The sequence below is a fragment of the Salmo trutta genome, chromosome 7, assembly GCF_901001165.1.
Source record: "Salmo trutta chromosome 7, fSalTru1.1, whole genome shotgun sequence".
Lineage (NCBI taxonomy): Eukaryota > Metazoa > Chordata > Actinopteri > Salmoniformes > Salmonidae > Salmo > Salmo trutta.
In genome coordinates, this window is record NC_042963.1 from 39,056,937 (window position 1) to 39,070,511 (window position 13,575).

General features: G+C 41.2%; 1 protein-coding gene across 1 annotated transcript; it reads right to left on the minus strand.

The window, feature by feature from the left end:
- Positions 1–38: 38 nt before the first annotated feature.
- On the minus strand, positions 39–9,202 carry LOC115197369 (ubiquitin-conjugating enzyme E2 N). The gene is made up of 4 exons (XM_029758799.1): positions 9,099–9,202; positions 4,178–4,424; positions 2,006–2,146; positions 39–1,409 (listed from the first exon to the last, which is right to left on the minus strand). Exons 1-4 carry the CDS (start codon positions 9,126–9,128, stop codon positions 1,363–1,365), a joined length of 465 nt encoding a protein of 154 aa, XP_029614659.1. The 5' UTR covers positions 9,129–9,202; the 3' UTR covers positions 39–1,362.
- Positions 9,203–13,575: the final 4,373 nt, after the last annotated feature.

Sequence of the window (13,575 nt, forward strand, 5' to 3'; positions counted from 1 at the left end):
CCTGCCATCCTTACTTCCTCAAAAAACAAAGGCACACATTTTCTTATTAAATCAACAGATTTTATTTACAGAAAAAAAATGCAGGTGGACTGTTTTCATACCATTTGGAGAACAGGAAAACGTGCCTCCCCCAGTTCAATAGAAATAATGAATTTACAAACAGTGAATTGAATACAGACTTTTCAAACCAAATACCAATATTGACAGTTGAGACAAAAGCCTTCATTGATCTCTTGGAGTGAGTTCCTGCGATTCCCCCATTACCCCTAACCACATACCCTTACCTCCCCCCAACCTCCTCGAGCAAAATTCCCCCTAACACACACTGCAGAACTTACAACTCATTACACTTTTCTGAAATTAATGCCATGGGAAGGAAGTAAACCGTTGTGTCTTGTAGCATTAGATTGTGACAAACAGGAAGAACAAGAAGCTAAAAGAGCCATGTAGCCCGAGGGTCATTTGGAGTAGTAAAGCGATGTCAGGAAAACATCCATATCAAATAAAAGGAGAGACGAGAAAAACAATGTATTCCTAAAACAGAAGAAAGTTATGGAATTTGTGTCCCGCCACCCCTATCCCAGTCCCTACTGCCCTCCCTCCGCCACAAGCCTACGTTAGGGTCTCTACACGGACAGCGGTTTCAACAGTTAAACGTGATGGTGGCAGGCTCAGATTCATTGTTTAGTCGTTATATCATTACTTTGTATTTCATGTTAAAGTGGTTTAGCAGGCGCTATGTTGATTTTGTTTTGTGGCTTGGCCTTCAACAGGGTAATGAGTCCAACAATAGCCTGTCTCAAAGGGTGTGTCTACTACATGGGGCTAATCAGCAGATTTCAATAAACAACCAGCATCACAAGAGAAAACAAAGTTAAAAGAAAAGTTTTTTAAAGTTTGGCCATCTTGGACAAGAACCCCCACTGTCTCCCTCCAACCCACCCCCTCCGAAAAAAACATGGGACAAACACTTCGTTTTTTAAAATTTTCTGTACGAAGCTAGTTAAAAGCAGAGGTTGGCGGTTTCCTCCCAAATCAATGGAAAAAGAAAGCCAGGTGGCGAGTTAGATCTCAACCCTGGCTGCCCATGCATCTGAACAGTAGTGAGTTAGGACAAAGACGACAAGTTACGTTTTTTTTCTCTTATGTGCATTTAAAAATCACCAATTTACTTGTCTTTTTCCTCTTTTTTAATATATTCCTTAAATGTTTATTTTATTATAATAATACCTTTTTTTTTTCTCCAAGACGGTGTCCTTTAAATGCAAATGAAGTAGTAAGAAGAAGAGGTCTTGGCAGAAATAAGGAGTGTGTTCTCACACCGACTTCCAGCTCGGTTTCTTTCAGCTTGTTTTACGTTTTCTACACTTCTATGTTGTTTTGAGCGTAAAGCCTGGTCCATGTCCGGGCTGCAACACAAAATAAGGAAGAGAGATGAGGTCAGAAAGCAAGACTAGGTCCATTATAGTCTGTTCTAAAAAACGACATGCTTTGGTGACTGGTGAGAGTTAGTTCATTATTAGTCTTCCGGTAGAATCCTTGGGGCTTCAAGTTAACTTTGTCACATTTGTACTTGCTTTGCATGATAGGCTACAGAGTGAAAAAGCTACAATATAACAATTAAATGTTTATCAAAGGAAGTTATGACTATTAGATGTAGCATCTATAGTTACCAGCAAGATAAAGCATCTTCAACAATATGATTCAGTGTTGGATTGGCTGAATGGTAGCCTACATTTAGAGACTGAAGTACAATTTTAACAAGGTTGTGTTCATTAGGCACCACACAATAAAACGGACTGAAAAGGGAAGGGGGTAGGAGTGCACTGCTCAGAGCTAGAAAAGGCTATACGGATACTACTGACCTGTAAAACTATATTTAATTTCAGAACTGGTTAAAATTAGGTTATGGTAAGGGTCAGCTTTAGAATTTAGTTAGTCGTTTTGCAGGTCATGAGTGTCCTTATAGACTCTCCCCTCAGAGCCGGGTTTCATCTAGACTTACCCGTCTCTATGGCTTGAGCTTCATTGGACTTCCACTGCTCCGCAACATCATTCGCTAGAGGATCATCAGGGTTGGGAGCACTTAGTAATGCCTGGATTGATAGCAGGACTGTACGGATCTGCAAGGCTGGAGACCATTTATCTGTGAAGAGATTTGATGAGAACAAAAAAGGACAAAACAAGGGGGAGAAAGTGAGGGATGAAGGAAGGAGGAACGAGGGAGGCAGAAGGAGAGAGGTTTGAGCAATGTTTCTATTTTGAGTGACGTGGCAGTGAATAGGCAGTTAGTGGCATGTCGCAGCAATGGGGAGATGCGGCTTGAGTGAGTGGTCAAAAGTGTAATCAGAGGCCCTTGATATTTTGAGCGAGATTAAAAAGGCAAATCCCTCATAGTGCTCGCAGGCCAAACATGATTCTAACGCAGTGGGGATATGGCAGGAAACAATGCCCAGGCCTGTCCCACTAACAAGCCTGAACTTACTGACGTGTATGACAGAGAAACAGAGCAGGTGCAGCAATGTGACAGACAGTTAATGCGGTCTCATATCCCCAGTATCTGTTCAGTCACCTGGATTGTACATAAATCATTTTGATGATAAAACAGGTCAAATATCAGGGCTGGGAATTGCCAGGGACCTCAGGATACGATATGATCATGATACTTTGGAACTGGCGTTCCATGTTTCAGATGTCTGCTGCAGAAGGAGCCATGAGAACACATTTTTAAAAACAAATTGGCTCCCTATTTCAAAAGAAGGACAACAAGCTATGAAGGGAAATAATATCCTGATATTTAACTATCGATCCTCCCCCCAATAGCAAATATATGGTGATATTTCCAGAAAGGTAGACGTCCCTAAATGTCAGACCTAGAATCAGATAATGTTGGTTGCCACTATTTTAAAAAAGGAGCCATTTTTATTTCTCAATCTCAACTTGTAAAGTGCGCCTCCCATTCGGATGCATATGCTATAGCCTGCCTACCATTGACTATCAGCGGGTCACCCACCACTTTGCAATGTGAGCTTGAGGCATTCAAATTGTTTGAAACCTGAACGTTTTACTTCACTTCAAATAATGTCTTACCTTGCTTCAAAGTAGCCTTATCAAAATCCATCCATAGAAGTTAATTATTTTATAAAGACTGCCATTAACCAGCCCTTCTCTCCAGTTCTATTGGTTTTCATATCAACTTTCATTGTCCAGAAGCCAAAGTCACAATCCTAGTCATATTTGCGACCCATCATAGTAGTTGCTATTAGAGTCCCCCTCTTTCTAAGTTTCTAACGGAGCTGTTCATCTCTGTCACATATGGAACTGCTCACATTAGGTGCGCTGTTTAGAACTGTGTTTTCTGCAAATTACATTTAGCCAAATGTTTGAGAATGACATTTTATTAGCTGCTTCATTACAGAAGTTGCATGTTCAATAATAGGCTATAGCCTTTTGACTGTAAGACGATTGGCTTGCTAACATTGCATGTTTCCATTAAGCTCTTCATGAAAAAATGTCAGGTCCTTGTATGCATAAATAACATTAGTATCAGAGAGGAAGAGTCGAAGTGAGAGGTTTCACTCTCACAAAATCTGTCTAAAATAAGTCCAATGGAATTCTATGGGCTTATTTTGGGCCTAAGTTTGTCGTCTGCTTTTCCCGCCTTGGGACGACTCCCATTGTTAGGGTGGAAACATAAGCATCTCGTCATTATATACAGATCTCCGATAGTATTTTCTGTCGGCCACCTCATTTTACTGTTAGAATTTTATTTTTATTTTTTTTACTGTTTATTGACCGGTTAATGAGTGTCAGCTAGTCTGCAGCAAAATTGACAAAAATGTGCATCCCTAATCCCTTCCCAAACCTAACCGAAACTATTAGGGGTATGAACGGAATATCTGACCCTGTATCAGCTGCACCTGCAACATCTACCTACTCAATATTTTCAATACTGACATCATTTGCTCCATTATCGCTAACAATCTAGGCCAAAATCTTCGTTTTCAAGCAGCCATGTTGTACTGACAAATAAACCCGTTTTTTCAAAACTTGCCATGTTGAAATGCTCCCCATTAACTAACTAAACATGAACTGAAACAACGGTGAAACGTAGAAAAATCACTTTGGATGCCGGGCTACCATGTTGGTGCAAAACAAAGAGTCAAGCGTTTCTTACCTTTCAAGATGTCTAGACATATTCTTCCCAGCTTGTCTACGTTGGGGTGGTATATTTTGGTCATAAAGCGTACTTTTGGAGCTGCCATGGGGTATTCCTCGGGGAGAAAGAGTTCAAGTTTAAACGTGCCGCCTTCGAAGGGCGAGTCCTGGGGCCCGGCGATGACCACATGGAAGTAGCGGGCGTTCCCTTCGTCAGGCTCCGCCTTAATGCCTGGGACAGGCTCAGCCATCAAGCGCTGAGTTTCCTGACAAACAAACGACAGACATAGAAACAGGGTATACCTCTATGCAAATACAGACACACAATCACAGTGAGGAAAGGTACAGTGGCTGCGTTCTGATTCTCCACCCTTCTCCCAAAGTTTGTAATTGCATACTCCCTTCTAATGAGGAAACTCCCTCCAGCCAATGTCCTCTGTAGCTCAGTTGGTAGAGCATGGCACTTGCAACGCCAGAATAGTGAGTTTGATACCCAGGACTACACGTATGCAAAATATATGCACGACTGTTAATCGCTTAGGATAAAAGCACCTGAGAAATGGCATATATTATTATTCTTATATAATACTTATACCAGTCCAATGGTTGGAAATCCATGACAGGGAGAAGGGTAGGGAATCGGGACGTAGCCAGTGACAATGGCAAAGATGTAGAAAGACGGCGGCCCCCATGTACTTGGAACAAATGCCTTGTTTGCTAAGTTCACCTTTTGTACACTGCTCTCCATTACTGTTTTGTTTATAGGCATTAGCACAGTATACATGATCCAAATTCTAGCTCCAAGACTGCAGCAATTTTAAAAATGAAAAAGTTAATTTACTGGCACATTGAACCATGTCGCACACCGTAGTTTAAGAACACTGTGGGCAGTGCTAAAAACAATGACATATCTGAATTCTTCCATCTTTATGCACCTTTGCCATTGTGTGATTTTGGAGTATTTGTCTAGACTAGAACAGAGAACTTAAGGTAGGCCTAGCCTATGTGAAAAGCAGCCTAAAGGCTCGGACGCACCAATAGTGTTTGCCTGCCGAGAGTAATTAGCACCACTGAACAGAGTGCCGGCCGTAGGAGAATGTCGGCAGCCAGACGTCAACAGCGCGCTGAGCGATCAGTTGACGAACGGGACATCCACTGTCCTTTACATGTCCTCCAAGAGGACAGATTGTCCCATGTCATTCCTGACACATGGCCCAGAGCCTGCCCTGACCCCTCTAGTAGCTCTTGAAAAGCATGCTGTTAACTGTGACAAATACCTCACTTTCACATAGCCTTAGCTTACTTTCAATATTTCAAAGGTTTCATTTTCCAGCAAGCGTACTGTAGTTGTCTTAGCATGTAGGCTACCTGCCACAATGTTCATTCTGTGCTTTCCCATTCGGAATCTATCAATCTAGTGCTGGTAACCATGGTTCAGTAGACAGTTTATGTTCCCTTGCTAACTCATCCCTAACAATAGAAGAAAAATGGCACATTTTAGATTTACCCTCTTTATCAGCGTTAGTACTGATCAATCTTTCAAAGACATCGCCTACAGCCAAAAACATCTAGCCTAACAATTCTCCATCAAATGGATGGGAAAAACACAAGCACCCTGTCCTGGGCCACGCCTTCAACTTGGCAGCAACCAGTGACTCACTACGCTTAGCCTAGTCGCTTACAAAGGAGACCTATTGCCAAGAGGTGCATTGTGGTCTTCTCCTTTCTCTCTCACACACACGGGTTGGGCGGTATCCAAATTGTCATACCGTTTCTGTACCATACCGGTATTACCGGTAGTGCACACAAGGGGCGCTATAAAAATACAATACAAAAAAAAAAAAAAAAAAAAAAAACATTATTTTACACACAAAACAATTTAGGCAACAGGGATCTTGATCCAGGAGGGGATTGAATGTATGTCTCTGCTGTAACCAAGATCTTGAAATCTAGCCACTTAGCAAACCAAGTGCATGTAGCTGGAGCTGGAGATCATTTATTTGACATCTTAGATTTCTTTTAGTTCTACTTAACTTATTCAGTGGCATAGCACACACCCACGAAATACAGTATATCACCCAAGCCTGCCTACACACACACACACACACACGTCTGTAGCTGGCTGCAATAGCACCTAAAGCAGAATATCAGGCAGCTGAGTCAGATTTCTCTCATTCTCTGCAATGTGCTAAGTGCTTTGAGGTGACAGAGTCATATTTATTATTATTAAGCACCAATACAGAATAAAACTGACAAACAGGGAATGACTACCTGTATTTGCCCCCCCCCCCCAAAAAAATGCTTATTTGGGTTTTCCATTACAAAACCGGCCCCAAAAATTTTTTCCGTGGCGTGTCCTAAGGAATACGACCCAGGTGACAACTAGGGTTAACTTTCCCATCAACCACTGGAGCAGCAAGAGTACGTCATCAGACTATAGGCTGACTAGCTCATCGCGGCAGCCAAGTGTCCCGGACACAGGGCTGTGACCTGTAGAAACTCACACCCATCTCAATGTGATGGAGCAAAGGGAATCTGATACATCCTTATGGTATGCATGAGGCTGACTGGGTTACACACCTGAGCCAGAGAGGTGTGCAACAAGGAGCCACTGAAGGAATACTGCAGGTGCAGAAATAACAATGGACTTTTACAGGTCTAGGCCTATTCCTCTTCACTCGCCTATTTCTATTTTTCCAACAGCCTAAATGGAAGCCTAAAACATCAATAACCATCTTTAGAAATTTTCATTTCATGAGTTTATACTTAATATAAGTGCATAATCCTAACAAAATCTTGAGTACTCTTCAGACAATAAATAGCCTCTCTCTACGATGATGATGCTACAGGTCAAGCTGAAGGACATCCCAGGTCAACAGAGCAATGTAGCTTAATAAATCAACTGTGTTAGATCTATCTACAGGCAGCTTTGACAGACAGACAACTAATAGAGGGGGAAAAAATAGTTGCCTAGCAGCAGCCACTGTTCCTGCTGCTGTTTTTTATTTCCCCAAATGCAACTCGGGGCAAGATTCCTGAAATGTTTCAGATAACCCACAGACAAAAACACACAGTCCAAACACAGACAAGTGAGGGGCTCCAGGACTGGTCGCACGCTCATAGGGGCTCAGGGGCCAAGCTCACTGGGAACAGTTCCAAGAACTTCGCATTTTCCCACCACATCCAACCAATGTAACCATCATGTGTGTTCCCTCCCTTACTCACACACCCCCCGCGCGATTGTCCTTCTCTCTGTTAGCATAACAGCACTGATTCAATGACAACTCGCAATGACACCAGACATGAACTTGGGAATGGGAACCACAGCTCAACATTCCCTGTGTGGGGGACCTTGTTTTTGTGGGAGGGGATCAAGATTAAAATGTTGAAAAGAACCGTAGGATAGAGGCCAACTAGTATAAACTTTTCTTGGAAGCCTGCAAATTTGACTAAGAAAGTCTGTTTCATGGCTACTTTGAAGAATCTCAAATATAAAATATATTTTGATTTGTTTAACACTTTTTTGGTTACTACATGATTACATATGTGTTATTTCATAGTTTTGATGTCTTCACTATTATTCTAGAATGTAGGAAATAGTAAAAATAAAGAAAAACCCTGGAATGAGTAGGTGTGTCCAAACTTTTGACTGGTACGGCAGGTAGCCTAGTGGTTAGAGCGTTGGGTCAGTAACCGAAAGGTTGCTATATCAAATCCCTGAGCTGACAAGGTAAAAATCTGTCGTTCTGCCCCTGAATAAGGCAGTTAACCCACTGTTCCTAGGCCTTCATTGTAAATAAGAACTTGTTCTTAACTGACTTGCCTAGTTAAATAAAGGTAAAATATATATATATATATATATATATATATATTTTTTTTTTAATCGACATATGATTTTTAGGCAATATCGCCCAACAATAGTGTAGATGGGTGACGGAACAAAAATCTATTTAATCCATTTTAAATTCAGGCTGTAACAAGAAAATGTGGAATAAGTCAAGGGGTATGAATACTTTCTCTAGGCACTGTACTAGTATATCTAGGCTCATCACTTTCTTTAGTGTATGTCAAAATAAATGTTCTATTGATTTCCCACTTTTCTTGTGTCAGCATAGTCGATGTCTGAAATATAATTATAATCCTTGTGTAGCTAGCTAAACAAAAACATTTGTTGTGTCTTGGCCTTTTGCCCTGACAGCTATCAAACGGGTGTGTCACCTAGCTTTCTAATCAGAGAAATTGTTGACTGGTAAGTGGAATCGAACTATCCATTTCAATGAAGCTCAGTTAAACTGAAATCCTGCTTATGCCCTGGCCCCCAAGTATGTACGCAGTTATCCGTGTCTCCTGCCCACTGCCTGTAACTTCTTATGCTAGTTAGCTAACACAGGCCTTGCGGAAAATATCTGCCACAATGGTCATGTTTTGATTAGTAAATAGCCTGCTAAATTGACCCTTTAATAAAGGTTAAAGTATATTTTTTACTCATGGGCAATTTAGCCCAAAATAAAGATTTCAGCCGTTTATATTGTGGCACAGTTAAGAGAATAGGCTGTTTAATTGATTGTTTATTCCTTGCAACACATTTACGGCTAGCTAGCCTATTTGGAATGGGTGGCTGGCTAACGGTTTAGCTAGCTAGTTATTGTGATTGCTAACATTGTTTTGTCTATATGCTACATTCACCGTGTATATTGTATTAACGAATAAACAAACACCACATTTATCCGCCATTTTTAACAAGCATGGACGTATTTAACCCACCTTAAGATACTTATTCGGTTATGGAACAGGAACGAAACGGAAGTAGCTAACTTTGCAGCTAGTGCAAATGCAATCTAACTAATTTGCTAACAGTACAGAGCATTTTCAGCATTAGCTCGTTTTATGAATCTGTCACACACAACAACAATATTCAGTCAAAATCACTGAATAATTACCTTAATAATCCTGCGGGGCAGTCCTGCCATCTTGTCTTTATTGCGGGGTTTAGCTGTAACCACAGATAGAACAATGAGACAGATATATTACCGGATGTATAAATGTGAAGCATCCGCTTGGCGTTTCCTCTCACTTCCACATTTGGTAGTGAGAGGAAGTCCAGTGGGAGAAGATGAACGCGATGGATTTTGGCCGATGAAACATTTGATCTCAATACAGTTTTCTGTTCTTAAAACTACATTTTGTAGATTTCACTCTTTGCCAAAGTTTTTTTTTAAATCGAGTTGTTTTGGACTGCAAATGCAAATTTAGGTATTGCACACGCGCACTTCACATAGTAGGCGTTCCCTAACAGAAACACGCAAACGTTTAAGAGAACGCGCCAATAGGATCTCACTAGCTTGTCCTTGGCTCTGGTCACCGCCCTGCTTGTTCTGCCAACTATGACTCTTTGTTCCGATTGGACAGGCAGTGGTCTATCTTGGGTTAGCTATAAAAATCTTTGCTGTAGCTCTCTTGCTTCTTTTCTTTCGTTTGCATTGACAGCGAAAGGCGCGCGCACACACGTCTTCCGGTGTTCTGCAGTTCTGCGTCATGAGACCGTCATTAAAGATTATGGAAAATGTAGTTTTATTATGGTTAATGGGTATGATAAGTGACAGTGTTTGATTGGACAGATCCCCATCTCATTCACATCCTTGTACTATATTTAGTACAATCAGAATGAGTTTTCCCCACAAAAGGGCTTTATTACATATTTTAAACACATTTGTGCACAACATTTGAGAGAAATAAGCTTTTTGTGCATATGGAACATTTCTGGGAACTTTTATTTCAGCTCATCAAACGTGGGACCAACACTTTACATGTTGCGTTAATATATTTTTTCAATTTAGTTGCAAGTATCTAGACAGGTCACATTGAAATGTTAATCAAAGTTGACAATGGAATATTTCAGAATTAAATTGTTTAAAAGCATAGTATTGTTATTTGACTTGTTCTAAGCCCCAATATGCCAAATACAGTACATTCGGAAAGTATTCAGACCCCTTGACTTTTTCCACATTTTGTTACGTTACTGCCTTATTCTAAAATTGATTAAATCTTTTTTTCCCTCATCAATTTACACACAATACACCATAATTACAAAGCAGAAACAGGTTTACAGAATTTTAGAAAATTTATTATTTATTTTTTAAATAAGCATTTACATAAATATTCAGATCCTTTACTCAGTACTTTGTTGAAGCACCTCTGGCAGTGATTACAGCCTCAAGTCTTCTTGGTTATGACGCTACAAGCTTGGCACACCTGATTTTGGGGAGTTTCTCCCATTCTTCTCTGCAGATCCTCTCAAGCTCTGTCAGGTTTGAGGGGAAGCGTCGCTGCACAGCTATTTTCAGGTCTCTCCAGAGATGTTCTATCAGGTTCAAGTCCGGGCTCTGGCTGGGCCACTCAAAGACATTCAGAGACTTGTCCTGAAGCCACTCCTGTGTTGTCTTGGCTGTGTGCTTTGGGTCATTGACCTGTTGAAGGTGAACCTTTAACTCCAGTCAGAGGTATTGTGTGTAGATTTATGAGGAAAATTGCTTATTTAACCCTCCTGTTGTGTTCCGGTCAAATTGGTCAAATTTACAAGTTTTCTCTCTGAAAAATGTAGTTCATTAAATCTGATTGTCATAAGGTTCCATGACTTTGTCCACACAGGGCGTCTGAACACACAAAATACATTTTGATGATTTTCAATACAGTTTGGGTGTTTTAACTTTTGTACACCTGTGTTCCCGGTATATAAAGCTTTTGAGGCCTTGCTCACAGTTCATTCTGTGGCAGCACAATGACCAAACGATATACTGTATGTGAGGCTCTTGATTATATCTTTGATCGTGACACTGGCGAGGAGGAGAGAGACCTTGTTATACTTTGACACAAAGTAGTCTGTGATAAATTGCACAATGTTTCATCTGAGTATTTGTTATAGTCAAAATAATCCTTATTTAATGCTTTTTTTACTCAAAAACAAGTTGTATGAGCTCAGGTCAATGAGGCCTACAGGCCATAAATAGCAAATAGAAGTTCAAAACTTGTAATTTTCACAAGAACTTAAGTTGATAAAAAGATCTAACACAATAAATTAATTAAATTAATTAACATGAAAACAACAGGAGGGTTAATCCATTTTAGAATAAAGCTGTAATGTAACAATGTGGAAAAAGTCAAGGGTTCTGAATACTTTCCAAATGCACTGTATATTAGTCAACTCTTTGTCGTTTGTGAACTACAACAGTTTCTGTATTGTACTATATTTAGTCTTTGGACACATGGGGTTACTGTTTTTTTTTCATGAATCAAATCCTGTGAATACATGTTCAAATCTTAGTTTTTTTTTGTTAAATCGCTTTGGTACTCCTTTCACAGGTGTGTGGTACATTTTGACAAATCTTAGTACTGAACTCCAAACTGGTCACACAGCCAGTTTTTCGTTAACAACCTGTAATTGTGCTTTCTTTTGGATTGTAAACATCTCTCACCACACAACCATTGATTCAAAATAGAAGTTTGTGAAATTTAATGAGAATCAAATCAAATCAAATCAAATTTATTTATATAGCCCTTCGTACATCAGCTGAAATCTCAAAGTGCTGTACAGAAACCCAGCCTAAAACCCCAAACAGCAAGCAATGCATGTGAAAGAAGCACGGTGGCTGGGAAAAACTCCCTAGGAAAAACTCCTGAGAAAGGCCAAAAACCTAGGAAGAAACCTAGAGAGGAACCAGGCTATGAGGGGTGGCCAGTCCTCTTCTGGCTGTGCCGGGTGGATATTATAACAGAACATAGTCAAGATGTTAAAATGTTCGTAAATGACCAGCATGGTCAAATAATAATAATCATAGTAATTGTCGAGGGTGCAACAAGCACGTCCGGTGAACAGGTCAGGGTTCCGTAGCCGCAGGCAGAACAGTTGAAACTGGAGCAGCAGCATGGCCAGGTGGACTGGGGACAGCAAGGAGTCATCATGCCAGGTAGTCCTAGGGCTCAGGTCCTCCGAGAGAAAGAAAGAAAGAAAGAAAGAGAGAATTAGAGAGAGCATATTTACATTCACACAGGACACCGGATAAGACAAGAGAATACTCCAGATGTAACAGACTGACCCTAGCCCCCCGACACATAAACTACTGCAGCATAAATACTGGAGGCTGAGACAGGAGGGATCAGAAGACACTGTGGCCCCATCCGATGATACCCCCGGACAGGGCCAAACAGGCAGGATATAACCCCACCCACTTTGCCAAAGCACAGCCCCCCACACCACTAGAGGGATATCTACAACCACCAACTTACCGTCCGAAGACAAGGCCGAGTATAGCCCACAAAGATGTCCGCCACGGCACAACCCAAGGGGGGGCGCCAACCCAGACAGGAAGACCACGTCAGTGGCTCAACCTACTCAAGTGACGCACCCCTCCCATGGACGGCATGGAAGAACACCAGTAAGTCAGTGACTCAGCCCCTGTAAAAGGGTTAGAGGCAGAGAATCCCAGTGGGAAGAGGGGAACCGACAAGGCAGAGACAGCAAGGGCGGTTCGTTGCTCCAGCCTTTCCGTTCACCTTCACACTCCTGGGCCAGACTACACTTAATCATAGGACCTACTGAAGAGATAAGTCTTCAGTAAAGACTTAAAGGTTGAGACTGAGTCTGCGTCTCTCACATGGGTAGGCAGACCATTCCATAAAAATGGAGCTCTATAGGAGAAAGCCCTACCTCCAGCCGTTTGCTTAGAAATTCTAGGGACAATTAGGAGGCCTGCGTCTTGTGACCGTAGCGTACGTGTAGGTATGTACGGCAGGACCAAATCGGAAAGATAGGTAGGAGCAAGCCCATGTAATGCTTTGTAGGTTAGCAGTAAAACCTTGAAATCAGCCCTTGCCTTAACAGGAAGCCAGTGTAGGGAAGCTAGCACTGGAGTAATATGATCAAATTTTTTGGTTCTAGTCAGGATTCTAGCAGCCGTATTTAGCACTAACTGAAGTTTGTTTAGTGCTTTATCCGGGTAGCCGGAAAGTAGAGCATTGCAGTAGTCGAGCCTAGAAGTAACAAAAGCATGGATTAATTTTTCTGCGTCATTTTTGGACAGAAAGTTTCTGATTTTTGCAATGTTACGTAGATGGAAAAAAGCTGTCCTTGAAGCAGTCTTGATATGTTCTTCAAAAGAGAGATCAGGGTCCAGAGTAACGCCGAGGTCCTTCACAGTTTTATTTGAGACGACTGTACAACCATCCAGATTAATTGTCAGATTCAACAGAAGATCTCTTTGTTTCTTGGGACCTAGGACAAGCATCTCTGTTTTGTCCGAGTTTAAAAGTAGAAAATTTGCAGCCATCCACTTTGCAGCCATCCACTTCCTTATGTCTGAAACACAGGCTTCTAGCGAGAAGATTTGTTTAATCACTAAAACATAGTGATATCTTTTCAAT

Coding starts and splice junctions, on each gene's coding strand:
- LOC115197369 (XM_029758799.1), bottom strand. CDS start 9,128: ATGGCAGGACTGCCCCGCAGGATTATTAAG. Junction 4,425..9,098: donor TGCCCCGCAGGATTATTAAG/GTAATTATTCAG, acceptor TTTGTTTGTCAG/GAAACTCAGCGCTTGATGGC. Junction 1,410..2,005: donor AGCTCAAGCCATAGAGACGG/GTAAGTCTAGAT, acceptor TTTGTGTTGCAG/CCCGGACATGGACCAGGCTT.